The following is a 19,269-nucleotide window of genomic DNA, read 5'->3' as shown; positions in this document are numbered from 1 at the left end:
GCAGTGGTGGTAAAGACTTTGTCATAGTTATATTCAATAAAATAGAATATAAATTTTCTAAGAGGCTTGTTTGTCAGATTTAAAGTACCTTTTGGAAAGAAAAAAAACTTTACGCTGGTAATAAACATACTTTTCCTAAGCCTCATTTCTGCATGAAAAAAAATCTGATTTTATTGGTTTGATGCGATATTCTAATCTTAGATGTTTTTATTAGCTGGAGGCAGGGGGGAATCTGATTTAACAGAAAAAGGATTTTAAACAGCATCAGTTAATCTATATGTTTCTCTTAGTGAATGAAGTTACTGATTATAAACTTTTCAATAAGGTCTGACATGTACATAATGGAAAAATTTGCTCTTACAGCCTTTAAACTTTTTATTGCACCATTGCATTATTGTCTCAGTCTGCTTATTTATAGGATGTTCATTTTTTTCTATACAGAAGACCATTTGATTGTATTACTGTATTATTGTATAGACACATCGGAAGCATTGTACAACTCAATCAAATTCCTCCTTTATGTAGATACCTGGCATATAAAGCTGATTCTGATATTCTAATTTATTGAATATGATTGTATATACTGTATATCAGATTAAAATCATATCTTCAGGGTTTTTTTTTTAACCACCGCTAAAAATAAAAAGGTTGAAATTTTAAGTTTTCTTAAGAAGGTGCTACTTGAAAAAAGAAATACATAGGATATGCAATTAAGTGTGGGGAAAACCTTTTTTTTTTTCGCTTTAAGATGTATTTTTCTATTTCTTGTGCATTTAACTAATAAAACTGGACCATAGTGTCATAAATATTTGAGTCCACCTTAACAGTTTGTTGGTTTCAGGGGTAAAAATAAGTCAAACCGCTTATGAATAAAAAGCAGGCGATTAAAAATGACACAAATGTCCACAACCAAGCATCATCTAAAGGCATGACAAAAAACCTTCAGTGTCATTGATTTATTAAGTTTTTAAAAAAGTCTTACAAAATTGGTAACATTTAAACTGCTAAAAATGACTTTTCTGTTTGTGGATAGAACTTTTGCCTTGTTCCTAGAACTCAAGATTAGTTCACTTGCATTTATGATCCAGAGAACATGCTCCTTTCCTCCGTTGTGTTTCCTTAAGAGATAAATGAGGATGTTTTAACCAGTACAATAAAGGCGCCTTTCTTCCCCGCTCAAGAAACTGAGCTCATTGTAGTATCTGGCATGCAGACAGAGAATTCTCACTCAAAAGGATGAGCTCTCAGAAAAGAAGCGTTTCAAAATGAAACACCATTATATTCTAAGCCAGAACTTAATCTCTTATTTTTCCCAGAGTAAAAAAAAAAAAAAAAAAAAGAATATTAAAATATTCAAGAGTGTAACGTTCCAGGTAGAGAGAGGGCGGTTAAGATTCAGACGTGGGCTTCTATTCAAATATGAAGTTCTCCTTGACATTTTCCCGCACAGCACTGGCTGCTCATCCTTGTCGCATCTCTCCGAGCCGCAGATGGAACAGCAAGGACCCGGTGACATTTACAAACTCATCTGCCTCAAGGCGATAACGTTCTATAATCAGAAACACCTCCAAAAGTCCCACCAAAAAAAAAAAAAAAGTCCTGAGGTCTCCGGCGGCGTGCGTCGCATACGCATGAAGATTTGCTTCACTTTTTACCTCAAAAAGCAGATAGGCTGAATTGTTCTGACAACAGCAGGGAAGGAGCAGCTATTTGCTGTTTTAAAAATCAGTCTGTAGAGCAACAGCTGCCACCAGAGGGAGCCATCTGTTGAAAGAAGGTCAGCCATGCCCACAGGTCCTGGATTGCAGCCAAGAATGCTGTGAAATATAGTCGGACAGCAGCTGGGTCAAGGCAGGGCAAAGGTGACTGGTGGTGAAAGCAAAGCAAATACGGTAGGTGTCGAAGGAACGTAAATGTAAACAAAACACGTAGCGTGGAAGAAAAGTGATGCAGCAATGTAAACGGATATAGAAAACAGTGAATCAATGTGCCAAAAATAAATTTAAATAAAATAAAAACAGATGACATGCTCTGTATGAAGGAGAAAATACTCCTTTAGTTTATTGAAAATGAGAAATCAGTTTAAAGAAGCCAGGGATGCAATGAACTGAAGCATGAGCTGTGCGGATTGGGCTTCTGCAAATTTTCATATCCCTGGATGAAGGAAGTTCAAGATAAGACCAATTGTGCGGCTTTGCTGACGAATGAGCTGTTCTCCCAGGAGGTGTCAACTTTAGAAGTCTGGACGATCCTTCTTCAGTTTGCTGTAGTCCATGTTTACCGTAAAGAACTGAAAACGAAACACCACTTTTAGCTCAAACACTTCACAAAAAAAGAAAAACAATGTGCACAACTGGTTTATGCTGATTTTATACACTTCTTCCTCGTTTAAAGCAATACTATTTTCACTCAAGCTTTAGTTTATCAGATTTGGTCAGCATTAACTAGCTTATGTGCTTCAATTAATCCTGCTCAGAGACTTATCCGTGGATTTCCAGCACCTTTGGCGCAGAGCCATAGACTAACCCCTGAATAAAACCACTGACAGTGATATTCCAACGCGTTAGTGGTGTAATGTGGTGACAAAAGTCTTAAGTTAGGGTTCTTTTATTTACATGACAGACGCACCTTGTACTGGTGGTTTGGACTCAGTTTGTTCCAAGGCTCTGGGTTGTTCTTGCGATCCCAACTGAGGAACAGAACAGGAATAGGTTTACAGAAAAGGCCACAGACGGTCACAGACATGCATTTTTTATGATGTCACATCATCAACAGTGCTTACGAAACGTCTGGGTTTCTCAGGCCCAGGCGAGCCAGGTACATGAGGGACATGGCCGCTCCTCCTCCGATGAAGAAGAAAAGAGGAATCAGCTGTAAAAGGAAAATAGATCTGATGGCAGCTGAAAAGATGAACCGTGACAGAACAGAAACCATTTCTCTGATTAAAGTGAAAACTGCCCGCATGTGACACCATAACAGTAACCCGCACAACACAGGTAGGTCATCACAGGTAGGTCATCACGGCTTTGACAACACAGGCGGCAACCTAAGGGATCCAACTTGTTTGGCATGACTACTTGTAAAAGTCCTCTTTTGTTAAAGAATTATCTGTATAAGCCAAAATAAATTTGCTGAATTACAGTTCCCTATAAACAGAAACGTCTGTTATAGGAATTATAAGAGTAAGGAATAGCTTAAAAAAGCCAAACGACAGGTAAACAGACCTAAAACGGACCTAGATTTGGCATAAATTAAGCTAAGCTAAGTTATTTCTATCAAGTGTTCAAAAACGAGAACATATTAGAAGTTACAGGAGTGGAGCTGGAAACTTACAATTGTCGCTTTGGTAATATTCATACATTTTACCATAGATATCGAAGCAAACAAGGAACATAAAACTATTTAATCAATACTTTAATCTTCATCAGGAAAGGGCTGGTAGTAGACTGAAAAAAAGAATGACTAAGTAGGAAAGGACTCGGGTTAACTATGTAGCCATCAACGAGGAGGAACTCTTTCAGTGCGTCCTTACAGTAACCATTAACTACCCTTTACAAATTGTGTCCCTTCTTTTTTTTTTTTTTTTTTGTCTCTTAAAGACTAAAAGCTACATTTCCTGATGACAATGTTTTTCAAAGGCATTTAACGTTAAGCAATTTTGAACTGCGTGTGTTTTTATAATTACAAAACAAGCTCCACCCGTCGTCAAGCCTGCTAAGCTAAGTTAGCCACAAAAATTCAGTAAAAAAATCTAATTTTTATAAATATATAAATCCCAAGAATGATCCAATACTAGAGAAAAACCGTTCAATACTTACAGCCGGGTGGCTTTTGAGTTGCTTGCGAATGGTAAGAAGCATTTTTCGGGTCTGGAAAGTCTGCTTTAGCTCGGAAAAAACGACGCCTTGTGTGAAGAAATGCTAAAACTGCCCTCACTTCAGGCGTTCGCTAGGGCGGAAGAAGGGCATCAGAGGGATGCCACGAATATTTCCTGACAAAGCTTCCCCTCAAAAATTACCACAAATATGCCGTGTATAGCCGTCGGTTTTTATCTTAATTTGATAGACGAAATGTCAAATAATTTCACACATTTAATTAACATGATGTCGGTCTTTTGTTTGAGGGGATTTTTATACAGGCAAAAATGTGGTCGACCGACCGTTTTCTGACCCAAAACGAAGAGGGACCTAAACAATAAATTCCGTTACTATTGTTCATTTATTTCAGTAACTCAATTCACTGCGCGAAACACATTGTATAGATTTATTACACACACACACACTGAAGTTTTCAAGCCTTTATTTCTGGTAATCGTGATAATTATCTGCTTACTAGTAAATGAAAACAAGATTAGATCAATAGGATGTGGATTTAGTGAAAAGTATATTTAATACCTGTTGAAGTTTTTTTTTCCAAACGTACTTTTTGATCTGACAAACAAGTTTCATCAGATCGCATATTCTAGATTATTTTCTATGATTGTTGGCACAATATATTGACCTGATTAGTCCACTTTCTGTATCTCATTACAAAAATCATTGTGCAGTTGTACCTCAGAAGAAAGTTCTAAGCTGATTAAAAGAATGTATACTTTTTAAATAAGTCTTATTCCTAACATGCTCTCAACCTGTAAGCATTAACAACTCCCCACTACTAGTTATTATGAATTTAATTAACCTTAAACAAAGTTCAACTATCTGTAGACTTTTGAGATTGTTCTACCTTTCTGTTGGGTAAAGCCAGGTTACAAAGGATCACAGTGATTTTATTTATGAAATATCAATCAAGAGACTTTAATAATACCATGGCTCAATATAGGACAATAGTCACACTAGAAAAGCTGTCTGCTTCTGGAAAATCACTGAGAATGTACACATTTGTATAACTGGTGATGGAGGCTGCCTAAAGGCCAGCAGTAAGTAAATTGGGTTCTTTATGTGAAAACAATCTCTTATTTTCTCCATATATTCAGGCAAGATTGGCCTACCCTAACCCTAAAACAATATCCAGGCCGGGTCTCCTAAAACCTTGTGGGAGAATGTGTCATGGTTGAGTTTTAGGCCATAATTACCAAAGGTATCTTGACACAAATGCAAAACTAAACATCAACAAGAGAACTCCATCCCCAGACTGAACCGTAGTGGTGGCAGCATCATATTCAGCAGCATAATATTTAAGGGTTACCTCCTTTTCTTAAGATGGAACTGAGGTTTTATCGGGGTGGGTGCGATTAAAAACTAAATTCAACAGAACATTTGAGAGCTAACCTGAAGAGGCCTGTGGAAAAGAGCTGTCCTCATAATCTGATAGATTTGGAGTATTTTTTGCAAAATTGAGTGGAAAAAGCTTACCAACTCATGATGTGGAATACTAAAAGGCTGGCTGGATGCTAAAATTGTATCAAAAGTTCATTCAACAAAGTTTTAGTTTAATGGTATGCACAATATGACTCCTTAGTTTATCTTCTATTTGTTTTTTAGTAAATTGACTTGTACAGGATAGATGTCACACTAAATCTGGAAATAAAGTTTTGAAAGGATTTATTCTTTTTTTTAACTTCACAAAAACCTGTCCTTTTAACAGGGTTGTGTTGACCTTTGAAAGTCACTTTTATCCAATTTGGATAAAAAAAATCCATCTTTTTCTAGTCTTAATATGAAATATTGGAAATGCACGTTTGTATTGTGATTCTGCTTCATCTTCTGCAGACTCTCTAATAGAAATCACAGAGCAACAAATTACCTGTGACTTATGTTGCATTCCTTGTGCAGTCTGGACTCAGAAATTTCAGCTTCCGATCAGAAGAATTAACTGTAACGGCCACTGAAGTCGGACTTTCCAACCAGAAAGTTGGATAAGTCTTTTAAGGCTGATTGTCAGGTCTAACGTGGCAGCTCCTCGCATCATCAACAGTAATCTGTCTTTATTTTACAAGACACACTTGGAAGAGTGTGTCTAAAATCAACATTACATGCGACGGCTGCAACTCTTAATCAAACAAATTAAAAGTAGTGTTTGGATGTGGAAAGTGCAGCTTTAAAAGGACATTTATAACGAGGTACAACAAACAAAACAACAGCTTTCCTAGCTGTCACCGTATTGGAATAACCTAACTTTTTGTATTTAATTTTGCAATCCCGACTTCTCCAACTGTGTTAACCGGAATGCTTTTTACTCGGGTTACTCCATTCCCAGCTCCTGTTTTCAATTTCCAAGGCAAATGGAATGCAATATCAGGGCTGAAAGTTGGGTTTTACTCATTGTACAAACTAAAACCGGAATATGTGCTGGTCTCTGCTTTTGTTGAATGTCACTGGGATGTATTAAGATTGATCTAGAAATGACAAGAAACACAATCACACATGTTCCAATCGACTTTGAAAATCATGAGATTTGCTAACCTATGCACTCGATAACTACCATTAGCAAAAATGCTAGCTAAAACCAATGTATATTCAGTCTTTCTCTGCCTTATTGATTTTTTATTTTTATACTTTTTTTTAAATTAAATGGGCTAAATCTGTAAAACTGAAAATAAACTGACTTTACTGCAGCCATCTTGTAATATCAAGTTGGGGATGGCAACAAAAAACAACTTTCCCATCAGTTCTGCACATCTCCTTCAATCATGTTAAAATCTGGACTCTGACTAGGACACTAAAACTTAAATTTTCTAGATCAACTACTTTAACTTTTCAGGATCATTATTCTGTTGGGCCATGCCTGACAATTGACTGTAGAATGCTTTGGTATGGAGACTATTAATGGTTAACCCAATGACTGCTAGGTGCCCAAGTCTTGTGGCTGAATAACAAGCCCAGACCATTACTCCTCTTAGTTGGTAGGGGTTATTGGGCTCGTATGTTGTGCTAAAAATTTCTGCAAACATTTTCTGTGCATTACATCCACATACAGTATCTGTATTTTGGCTTCATTGTGTAACCATGGCTGTTGGACTTTGTTGGGCAGTACTATAAAGCTTGCAACTCCACACTACTCGAGACATTTTGAATTGAGAAAGCTTTCTGGATGGGAAGCGAAACGTCTTCAAACTTCGGAAAAAAGTCCAGTTGTTTTGTTTTTTAACTTTTTTGGAATGGTTTCAGAAACTAACGGTCATGATTGACTGTGGACAAATACAGCAATATGGCGACTGTCTGGAGAAAGCCAACTCAGGTTAATGAAGTAGTGCTGTGTTTCAGGGAGCAGGGCAGTCATCAATTTTACAGGACATACATAATCTGACTTTTTTTTTTGTTTTTTTCCAAACAAACTTTGTAACCATGAAATCCTTCTTCACAGTGATAATGCATCTTTCTACTGAGTAATGTTAAAACCTTTCTTTAGAAAAGGCAGAACAACAAACAATTATGATCTCAAAATGAAGGTTTACGTTCACACTTGCAGGTCTTGATGCTCAACTCTTGATTTTTTTTTTTTTTTTTTTTTTTTTGAGTTGGCCGCTCATGCTACTATTAAATGAGGCCGCCATCATACTTCTGTCTGAACGGTTCAAGACCACTAAGCGACCCGCGTGCGCAGATAACAGAGGGCGACATCACAGAGCAGAGCACTGTTTACAGAAGTAATGGTGAATGTAATCGTTTCTAGAAGTGTTCAATAAAGTTTCATCAAAAAAAATAATGGAGATACATGCCGGCACCTCTCCTTATTATTAGAAAGCTGTTGCGCAATGGGTGCTGACAGTATTAAGACCACATCATAGCAAGATGAAGTACAGCTATTAATGGTCTTTTATGGAGCGCTAGCTGCTGCTACTGCTGTGTGTGGATGTGTAGTGAGACATGAAGGTGACGTGAAAGATGGATAAAATACGACATGACCGTTTAGACAGCGGACGCTTTGAAAAATATCCAGACACGCATCCAAATCAGTAACACATATGGAAGGGACACTAATCTGATTTTTTTGGGGGGGTGAAAAGATCGGAATTGGGTCGCATGTCCTGGAAGTGTGAATTGTCTAAGATTTATAGATCGAGACAAAAAAAACAAAAACAGTGCATTATAATAATTTCCCTTTTATGGTAAGTTGTTTTCATCTTGTATAAAATAAAAAATAAAAATGTAATAGTAATATTGGACTCAACATCAAGTTACATACAACCGTTTACATTTTTTTTTCCAAATACTTGGATGTTTTCCGAGAAGTGAACTACTTTTTATATATACACATTTTCAAGCCTTAATCTGTAAAAACAAAAATTATGATAATTTAGGGTTCATTGCTCGAAATGCATTTCTGATACCTAGCTCAGCTTAGCATGTATTTACCAAAAGTTCCCTGGTTTCAGATTTTTTTTGTCCATATGTGCACACATATTTGGAGTTGTAGCTCATCATGATTCATTCTAGGCTTGATCCGTCACAGGGCACGTCTCTTCAATTTATCAAGAGCTGTAAACTATTACGACCCGTTTAAATATCTGACCATACTTAAAACATAGGCACACGTATGTATAAGTTATCTTCTGAAAGTATTTAACTTATTACAGTCCGTTTCTAATTTCTTTTGTTTTCTTTGCTGCTCCTTCGTGTTCTTTAATGCTTCTTGGGGGATTTGCCAAATTTAGCATCCAATCCAAGACCTAATGCAAAGAAAGGCAAAAATGTTACTGATGAGCCAAAGGCAACACATTACTAAATCACTTGATTAAAGCCTTAAATGTACATTCGATGTATGTGGCAGATTTTACAACATAGGATCAAATGAAATAACCAAAGCACTAAATTAAATTTGACTCTTACCGAGGAACACCAGAGTGGTGCCAATCCACTGCATCTGCGTCATGACGTTTCCAAACAAAATAACAGAACCAAGGATGGTGAAGAACTTCCTCGTGGTGGTGACGATGGAGCAGGTCAGAGGCCCAAAATACACCACAGTCATGAAGATAAAGGTCTGCAGAATGAATCATTTTCAACCATCAAACTGTGTTTTATTGATTAAAACATTTCCCAGGATTCCTCACAGCCCATCCAATCAACCCACCTGGCCTAAAGCACTCGTCAGTCCAAACAGAAGAATATTGTACATTATGCTGGGATGGCGTTCTGCAAAACCCAGGAAACTCCACACTTCTCCGGTCCACAACACGGCTGGTGGTAGAGGCGAGCACAACATCAATGCCATTTCAGAAACAACTGTCATTCATTACAATGTTGCATTTTTAGCTAAAAATATCCCCAAAAAAATAAAAAATCAACGTGGCTTCGTGAACCAGGTGAACAGCGCCCCCAAGTGGTGTGGTACCATAAAAATCAGGGAGTGGTGCGCTTGTTAGCAGATGTAATGCGTTTGTTTGTACAAGTGGATGAAACGTCGTTAATTTCGGAGGCTGTACAATTATTTTATTGCAAACTAACCAGCATAAAAAAAATTATGAGGGTGCATCACACTGATAATGTCCTTTTGATCTACATGACAGACACACCATCCTTCATATTATCATCTCCGATATGCCAAGCTTGCAGCTAATAGCTCTTTGTGAATCAGCTTGTCGTTCTTTAAAATTTGTTTTTCAGTTAAACTGATTTATATTCAAGATTTTTAACAAGTCGAGCCAGAAATAGCTTGAATAAATATGTCTTTGTAGCAGGCTGCCAGTAAGCGGCATTGCAAAATACTTTGAGATTTCTCAGTCTTTTTTAAACCGGTGTTTAGAGTATAAACACAAAAGGTCAGGAGGAAGGCGCTGTAAATATTTCCACAGTTATCTGGCTTCAGATCTGGAATCTGAAAAAACTGGATGGAAGGACACGTGTGCATAGAAATACAACTTTTAGAGAATGAGTCAAGTCTGGAAGACCAAATATTTTGATCTCTCCCTCATTTACTTTGCAAGTCAGTCAGACATGTAGAAGCAACACTAGTTCATTCCTTCAGTTTTTTTATGCCTCCAAAACGGTCTATCGTTGAGTGGCTTAACTAAAAAAAAAAAATCCTCCTCTGAAAGCGATCCAGTACTGGTGCACTAAAGGGTTGGGGTGAGGTTAGAGACAGAAGCCAAAACTTCAAAGAAAAAGTTAGAACATTAGGAACACCCTGACAGTAAAAGACAAACTGTCTCATTTGAAGAAAAACCTTTTTAAAAATTAGGGATAAATATCCAGATCACTTCCTTCATAAACCTTGCTTTAAATATCACAGCTGCCAGGATTTAAACAATGTTGTTTTTACCCTTTTATTAAAACTGCCTACATGGCAAAAAGGAAGTGATTACTAAGGTAAAACATGTCGTTACTAGACAACAGGCTCCAACAACTTGTGTATTTCTGCCAATGCATAACTTTTTTTACAAGCCTATTCATTGCTTAAACTTAAAAAAAAAACTCATAGGGTCAAACTGTGTGGCTACTGTTGTATATTCGGTATTAATTTGCTCTTCCGTTACCAATGTGGATTCGGGCAGATTTCATCTGTAGCAACATCTGCTGCTTTAAATGACAACTGCAGCGAGAGTTGTGCGCCTCTAGCAAAGGTTTAAACTTTAAAGGAATGTTCCTGAGACATCTACCGTCTACCAGACCCTTACATTCCTCAAATTGGCTTTGACCTTTTGATATCTATCTTCCGGCCAATTATTGGCAGACTTAAAAAAAGAAGAAGAAGAAAAAAAAGGAAGTCCCTCATTACATAAAGTTTGTTTTACAAGTCTTCTCTCAGAAAAAATATTACAGTAATTTCCCTACAGAATCCAGGACTTTGAAGTGCAGGAGTTCTTATCTGTAAAGATAACGCTCAACACTTTTCCTGGAGTTAATGAGTTCTGGCTCCTGAGAAGATTCTGCTCACATTTTATGCATTAAATGAAGCCATTTTTGGGTGTTTTTTTGTATATATAAACTGCCATTTTTGTGCAGCACCAAAGCAGAAGCTCATCGGGACGTTTATAAAGTAATTCATATTGATATCCATCTAAAGAAAACATTATACAAATATAAATTGCACAGATTAGCCGTTAATGGTAAACTGTTATATATATAATTATAGTCTAAAAGGTTGTTAATCTGAGAACTTTCTGTATATACGGATTAAATGGACCAATGTCTGTTTTCTCTGCCGTATCCTGGCAGTACTGATCGACAACAAGGTGATTCTGCTCAATAGTGTCTGTTCCCCGACTGCATCAAGGATTATAAAACTGTGAAAATGCTCCTAGCATGCTGGTGAATACTGAACTTTATGTTGATGATGGCAGAAAGCGCCACTGACTCACCCAGGCCCAGTATCAGGGTGGACCACATGTTGATGTTCAGCATCATGTGGTTGGCACTCGTCTGGAAGCGGGCCCTCATGTGGTCCTGGGCAACGCCAGTGAGTCCATCCAATGTCAGAGACACCAGCTACGACCAAACACAAGCATGACGGGGAAAATGTAAATGACAAATCCCAGCGATCACAGCCACACGCAGGACTTGGATGGATGTCGTAGTTTGCACGTTTACTCACAAGCAGAATCTCTCCAAAGCCAAAAATATGGTCGTCTGCAACAGCTGAGGCCTTGTTGGGTTTGTAGAGAAACAAAGCAACGCCGCCGACAATCAGCAGCACACACAGGTACTTTGCCAGCGGATATTTCTTCCTTAGAATTGTTACGCCGAGGATCATCACTGAAAAAATAAAAAACAGAAGAATTTCACGTTTACCCTCAGAGCAAAACATATGGCCCCAATGGTGAAGCGTGTTTGCTTTAAAAGATGAACCTACAATATGCCACAAAAATCAATATACTGCACAATTCAACATACAATTCTGTTTGAATTTTACAAACGCTCCTCAATACATGGATCTTATGAATTTCACGCTTTAAAAAAAATTATGTGAATCGATTTTTCTCCAGGGTGGAATGACAATACATTAGACGGCAGTGTGTTTAAAAACAGAAATTGTATAAACAAGTTTGAACTTATTGTGGATTTTTACTGAGCCCCACTGGTTCGCATATTTCTCCTTAATTTTTTACTTTTTTTTAATAAAAAGGGACAATACATATTGATGAACCTAGACTAAATATGTGAGCTAATTTTCATCTCTGGAGTGATAAGCTCCAGTGATATTTATTTAGATCTGGACCAGACACTTTCTGTAGCCTTTGGAAACGGTAGGGGCTCATTAGAACTAGTTGGTTTCTCAGAATGAACCGGGCTTCTAACCATCGTCAACAAATTCTCACTAAGGCTGGGCTTGAGAAGGAGTAACTTAATTTCAGACTGAATGCCAGATTCAATGTGTTTTTCTCTTCTTTTTTTTTTTCCTAGTCATTCTGTCCAGGTTTCAACAATATAGAAGGTTTTGATCCTGCATGTGTCTTTTTAATGTCAGTAAAAGCCTCACTGCATGATCATAGCACCTCCATGCACAATCATTGGCACAGTGCTCTTAGGATTAAAATCCTCCCTATAACATCTCCAAACATTGTCCTTAACATTTGTCTCATCAAGTCTAGCAAGAAGGTGCCAATTTTGACCAGCCGCTTGTAAACTGGTTGATATCATCGTGTTGATGTAAACTAGCTTTTCTGAGGAGAGCAACACCGGTATCTCAGCACTTTCCAGCTCACAGTGGGGGCTTTGGCGGCTCCTGGGTTAAGCCTGGACATGTGGCCTGAGGAGATGTCTGGAAATTGCTCAATAAGATTGTCTAAACCTGTGCAAATCAAAAACTCTCCATCTCAGATCTTAACTGAGCTGTTTGGACTTCCCCAGTATCCCAGAGTTTTGGTCAATCCAACAAATGTAGGCAACCTAATAGTATTTATTCCGTTAAAGAAACTGCTAGCAACAATTATGATCACAAACCAGAAGTTAATAGGGCTCAGCTTTGTGACTCTGATACTCCTCCAGGAACATTTATTGCCAATTATAAGATTTTGGTTAATTGTACAAACATATTTGAAACTTGATGGATTACCAAAAGACAACAAATATAGGAGTATGTTATAAAATTACTCCTCTCTGGAGAAAGAACAGAGCAAATACATTTAAAACCTACAAATTATTATGAACACAATGAATCCTGTGGAAGGAAGCTTCTGATAGCAACAGTAAGGTAGTGGAGAAACAATATGTAGTTCATAACGAACATACTTTAGAATTAAAACTTAAAAAGATGTGATTCATTCCATGTTGATGATGATCAGGTTTTTGAAGTTATTAAAATCTCAACACGTTGAGAAGTTTATGCACTAGGTACCACTGAAAAAGCATTTCAAAGTGTCCTATAACTTCGGTTTTACAGAACCACTAAATGACTGCAGATACATTTACTCTACAGTGACTAAGATGTTTACATCAGCACACTTTAGCATTTAAGTGTTTTTGCAACTACTTATTTCCCTGCATAAATATGGTAGCATTTACGATAAACCCACAAATATTCAAGCATGTTGCAGTAAGTTGCACAGCACACATTAGCTGTTATGTATTATATACATAACGCATTTCAAAATACCTGGTATGGGCTTGCAGGATTTCCCCAACACCTGCAACAACAAAAATTCCACATTAGGACAGCCACAAACAAAGCTCATAGACAAATCAGTCTGTCAAAATAGGTTCCTAACTCTAGTATATTTTAATGGAAAGGTCTCACCTGTGTAGGGTAGTTGACATACAAAAGGGCGGAGTTACTGGAAACCATCGCGCCAAGATAGGAGAGGGAACACAGGCCATAGAGCCAGCTCTTGGTGTGATCCACTTTGGAGCTTTCAAAACATTGGATCACTGTTTATAAAGAGATGCAAAAAAAGAAAAAATAAATAAATCAACAAAATTATTTACATTGTGCACAAAAGAGAAATTAGACTTAAAGGAGCAATAAGCGAGATTTCATTATTTTATATAGAAAGGACTAAAAAAATAGTTTTGTGAAGAACTAAATGCATCTTTATAGATGCACTATGGTCTGACGTCACACACCATCTCTCTGTTGTCCTCCAGTCTCTTGTTTACATAGCCGGCTCGCCGGGCGTGCACGTACGTGCACGTGAACAGCTGCCACTTAGCCCCTCCCTGTTCGTAAAATGCCACCGTCAGAGCAGCGTAGGAGCAAAATAGAGGAGATCACGCCCAGCGGATCAAAACGTTCTCTTGCATTTTAAAGTTCTGAGTTAGTTCTTCACCAGACATGTTCCTCTGAAAGGTGATGCTGTTTTGCTGTTTATTTATCCTTTGCAAATATGCGCATACGAGGCGACGGGTGAGAAGGGGAGGGGAAATGGGTGCCGGGTTGCAGCCGGAACGGAGGTAGAAAGAGGCGTGGCTTAATACACATCTTGTTTTGGTTCGCTCAAGGATCCACGTAGTGGTGAAAGTTTCCCAAATTGTCTCACTGCGGAACAATAAAGGAATTCATACTCGCTTAAAATCGCTTATTGCTCCTTTAAGATTAAATTATCGGTTCCTTGTTCATAAGCTCTCATTTATTACTGAAATGTTTAACCTTTTTTTGGTGTAAATTCTGCAGCTTGGCCGGATACTTACAGATCTTAGCAAAAGCACCATTGATGATGCACTGGATAAAGACCAACGTCCGTGCAAAAGTAAACTTCTCTCCGCCATAATTACCCCGAGTGCTGCAAGAGTCAGACAAAAAAAAAAAAAAAAAAAAAGACTGTAAAACAGACTGCTAAACAGTAATTAGAAAACTCCCGACAATGAATTGCACAAGCATGAGCAAAGGGGCTACTATCATTATAAACCCATTTTCCCATTAACACATTTTTTACCAGCCACCTTGCAGGTTTCAGATTGTAGCCAAGGCAAAGAACAACATTGAGAAGAAATAGTGAAGTTAGTGTATAATACCATCACTGACTGCGAAGACAGGTCATTATCTGAAAGCTGATATGATCTGCAGCCCCTTCATGGGTAACAAACCATCTGTGACAGCCATCGCTTTGAGGTTTTCTTGTTGTACATGTCCTTTCTAGAAAACTACTTTAAGATTTTACAACTTGATGCTTTGTTGATTAAGATAAATATTTAAGTTTATACTTCTGTTTTCCTTATAGAAATGCTGTACCGATAAGGCACAGGATAGCTGTGCGCTAAAATATGGCTGGATTAGCAACTATTTCTGCCAGAATGATGGTTTAGTTTGGTGAATTTTAATGTAACAATCTCTTACTTCCTCCTTACATTTTGTTGAAAAGGCAGAAATGGTGACAGTGCCCATTTGAAATGTTGTGAAATTACAACCACATAAATGCGGTTGATAAGCTGTTAGAGTTGCTAATGTATTCTAACCATGTCTGACATTCAAACGTCATCCTTTGAGCTGAATTTGGACAGAACATATTTCCTGTTATGGGCATTAAAAAAATGGCATTCAGTGCAAAACTATTCTTACCATAAGAACTTTTATTTATATATATATATATATATATATATATATATATATATATATATATATATATATATATATATATATATATATATATATATATATATAATTTCAAACTTCATCCCAGGAAAATATACCGGTCAGGGAATGAAATACTTTAATCAGTATTTTATTTTCTGGTTTTTCAGGGAATTACATAAAAGTAAAGAGCAATTTGCAAAGGTGGTCGACAGTAATTGTTTTAGATTAAAACTAAAATGGCAGAATGAGACAGACAAACTGTATACAAGAAACTTTAACACCCACTAATATACAACCTGGCCATATTTTATACCATTTGAATCAAAAGCAGTCAAAAAAAACAACAACACAAAAACACAATTCAAGAAAAAAAAAACTCCAAAAAGGACCCAGAGGGGCCAAAGAGTTTCATTATAGTGTCCATAAAAGACATACATTGGTTTTCTTATCTCAAGCACTGAATATTGGAAGTCATAAACCTTTTAAGAGGACATGTTTTCTCGGTTTAAACCTGCTTTAAGTCAGAGGCTTACATCACGGAGGGCTAAATAACACCTGTTGTTTCAATCCCTGGCTAAATGTAACACTCCAGGCACAGCTGAGTCATATCGCAGTTTCACACGGATCACTTGTGTCAGTTTACAAGGCACACAGCTGGTGGCTACTCACATCGTCTCCTGGAGTATACCGTAATAAAAATAACACACGAAGACTCCAAGGAAGCAAACGATGAAGCGTATCCGCAAATTGTCCCACAGGGAGACGGGCTTCCCGGCTCCTTTCCCCGCAGCCATGCTGTCCTCCACCAGCCCGGTCAGGTTCACCGACACCGCTCCGCTCCCCGCTCCCCTCACGCCGGCGTCCCGCTCCACTATAACCGCTGGGTGGGGGGGAACCCGGAAGTTCTGCTGCTACTGCTAGCTTTTTTTGTTTTGTCCCGCAGGATTAAAGTTTTACTGGTGTTTCTGCAGCCCCCAGAAGTGACAAGTAGCGACCACAGCTTCAGTGAGTTTTTACAAGCAGCCTGTCAGGCGCAGCGTAGCGGTTCCACATCATGACATCTCTGTTGTTTATACCTTTAAATAATCCGATTAATACTTAGTTTGTGGAATTAAATCATCTCAAAAAGAATCACACAGAAAACCCCAACCAAGCATGCAGTGGCAGGGTGTGTTTTTATTGAGTAATCGCTTTTATTTAAAAGTAAAATAAATAAATAAATCGAGCTACGGGAACACATATCCTTTGTGAGGACCCCGAAGTGTCAATATTTTAGCCTGACTGCTTATTCTGCCATAAAAAATAATACTTATTATAATTCAGAGCTTGTGTGTTTGTGTGTGTATCATCCGAACGGATTAGTTTAACGTGAAATTAACTGAAGTATTATTAATAATAACAATATTCAATGGCTCTGTTTTGTATACCGGCAAAACGTAAGGACAGCTAAAATTACATAGGTGGTCTTTCTTGAGCGCTTATGCTTCTTTTTGTCGTGTCGGGATGTGGATTGATTTCATTGGTCCATGTAAGTATTAGGGATTTACTATGAGCCAATCACAACCCAAGTCGCAAATCAACGTGTCGTGTTTTCAGTATATTAGAATATTATTGACATTTTTATTTATTTAATTTCCCTTTGGGATAAATAAAGTGTTTTTGAATTTGAATTGAATTTGAATTTCTGTACTAAAATTCACTTAGGGAAACACATTACATAGATTAGCACAGACTTTTTTAAGCCTTTATTTCTGTTGTGATTTTTTTCCCCCACCACCTACTAGTAAAAACAAAGCATTTAACATTAAAACATTGCATCAAGCCAATAAACAAAACCAACATTTATGGTGCAGAAATGTGGGCTTTGTTTAAAACCGGCTTAAAGGTTGTCTTTTTCAAAAGGTACTTTTGATCTGACAAGCAAGCCTCTTAAAAATAACACATTTTAATGTATTGAAAATGACTGTGTTATGCATAAAAGTTGCCAATATAATAGTTATCAACATGGTTAATCTTTGAAAACAGAGGTATTGATGTTCCTTGAAAATCAATAACGTAAAATAAAATTCCACAAACACTACAGGATTTTTACCCCACATTTCTGTCCACATGGGTCTTTTTTAAAAACAGGTATGAGCTCAGTACTTTTCTGCATTTATCTCTTTATTAAACACTGCACTGAAATGAAAACCAGAAAAGTATGAAAAAAAATATTAAATTTAGTTTAGGTCAAAATAGATATGGACAAAAATAAAGCATAAACCTCTGTTTCCACATTTTATACTGGACTTTGTAAAATTTGAACATCTATTTACAGAAATTAAACAAGAAATATTGACTTGAAATTAAAATATGGAGACCATTTATATTTTGCCGTAAGTTTAATTTGGGGTTATAGTTTCAAGCCATACATTCACATGATATTTAGGAAAACTGGCAATATTTTAACCCTCTGTGGTACAATGTACAGAGTACCTCTACTTTTAAGATGTAGTGCACTGAAAGAGAGATGGGATTCTAAAAAAAACAATAGCAGTGTTTAAATTTGTGAATTTTGACGGTCTTTTCTGGAGACCTCTTTGCAGCAAGGAGCCTCATCATTTGATTCTTCAGAGATCATTTAAAAAAAAAAGCATTATTTTGTCACTTTTGATGGGGAAAAATACATCCTCAACAATAAATGAGGTACGTTCACTATTCTGTGGTTTATTGCGCTTTATTTGATACTGTTAAATTGTTAAAATGTGAATGCTGCCATATGGTAACACTGTACCATTAAGATTACCATTATCTTGCTAGCCCCGCATGTTGATGGTATGCATTGATCTTCTAGTCTGCTATAATAATGCATTTTGTGTGTCCTTCCCATATTGCATATGACCAAATTTGACACTCTTTTCTTCCATTTACAGAAGGAATGCAACAATGTTTTATAGTTTCTTAGGAAAGGAAACCAAACTAGCACTTCCTGTAGGCAGTAGTGAGGATGAACTAGGATTTGGTGATGAAGAATTGAGCAGCTTGCCACCCAGTGAGGAGAGTGAGGATGATGGAGACAGTGAGAGTGATGAAGACTATGAGCCAGAGAGTGAGGACAGTAGAGACGGTGAGAAACAGTGAAGATATGGGGGCAGTGTGGGTGAAAGTGCAGTTACAGTTCACTGTGGGTGAGAGTGCAACTATTATTTATGTGTTCAATTAAATTGCTTGGTTCAAAACTTACTAAGGATATATATTTTTTGTTTTGTTAGGTCCACCTCCTCCACAGGAAGCGCCAAAAAAGGCTAAAGGGCTGATGTGGGAGAAAAGCAAGAGCCTTTCTCTAGTCCCACAATGGAAAGGGAATCTACCCCAAACCATAGATGTGAAGTCTCCCATTCAGTATTTCAGGGGCCTGCGTAGTAAGGCCTGCATCAAGAAAATGGTGGCGCAATCTAACCCAACATTTTATTTTGCAAACAACATGGAACAAATCCCCCAAGGACATCCTGGCTATGACAAGCTGTTCAAGGTGCATCCCCCTACTTTCATCACTGCAGGAAAGCTTCAAAGCCATCCCAGTGGATTAGAAGCTATGTGCTGACGAACAAGTCATGCCATTCAAGGGAAAGAGTAGCCTCAAACAGTATAACCCTCAAAAACCAAAGCGCTGGGGTTACAAAGTGTTTGTCTTGACAGGCAACACGGGTCTCGCCCACAACTTTTGAGTTGTACACTGGTGCAATCTCGCCAGTGGATGGAATGCCAGACATTGAGGCACGTGGCAACTTCGTTTTACGAAGCATTTACGTCACTCCCCAGAAGAAAAAGATCCATTGTGTTGGAACAGAAGCTAAACATGATGGAGTCCAGCTCAGGGCAGTGAAATGGTATGACCGTCGT

General features: G+C 37.6%; 2 protein-coding genes across 2 annotated transcripts; both read right to left on the bottom strand.

Moving 5' to 3' along the window:
* Window positions 1-2,027: 2,027 nt before the first annotated feature.
* On the bottom strand, window positions 2,028-3,971 carry ndufa4l (NADH:ubiquinone oxidoreductase subunit A4, like). The gene is made up of 4 exons (XM_012878817.3): window positions 3,819-3,971; window positions 2,783-2,871; window positions 2,629-2,689; window positions 2,028-2,290 (listed from the first exon to the last, which is right to left on the bottom strand). The coding sequence occupies exons 1-4, from the start codon at window positions 3,858-3,860 to the stop codon at window positions 2,234-2,236; spliced, it is 249 nt and encodes an 82-aa protein (XP_012734271.1). The 5' UTR covers window positions 3,861-3,971; the 3' UTR covers window positions 2,028-2,233.
* Window positions 3,972-8,021: 4,050 nt separating this feature from the next.
* On the bottom strand, window positions 8,022-16,600 carry slc35b1 (solute carrier family 35 member B1). The gene is made up of 9 exons (XM_012878816.3): window positions 16,057-16,600; window positions 14,505-14,596; window positions 13,615-13,745; window positions 13,474-13,504; window positions 11,473-11,633; window positions 11,240-11,366; window positions 9,013-9,119; window positions 8,769-8,922; window positions 8,022-8,608 (listed from the first exon to the last, which is right to left on the bottom strand). Exons 1-9 carry the CDS (start codon window positions 16,179-16,181, stop codon window positions 8,562-8,564), a joined length of 975 nt encoding a protein of 324 aa, XP_012734270.1. The 5' UTR covers window positions 16,182-16,600; the 3' UTR covers window positions 8,022-8,561.
* Window positions 16,601-19,269: the final 2,669 nt, after the last annotated feature.

This window comes from Fundulus heteroclitus, chromosome 16 (assembly GCF_011125445.2).
Source record: "Fundulus heteroclitus isolate FHET01 chromosome 16, MU-UCD_Fhet_4.1, whole genome shotgun sequence".
NCBI classification, from domain to species: Eukaryota; Metazoa; Chordata; class Actinopteri; order Cyprinodontiformes; family Fundulidae; genus Fundulus; species Fundulus heteroclitus.
The sequence above is the reverse complement of the archived record's forward strand: the minus strand, read 5'-3'. Positions and strand labels throughout refer to the sequence as shown.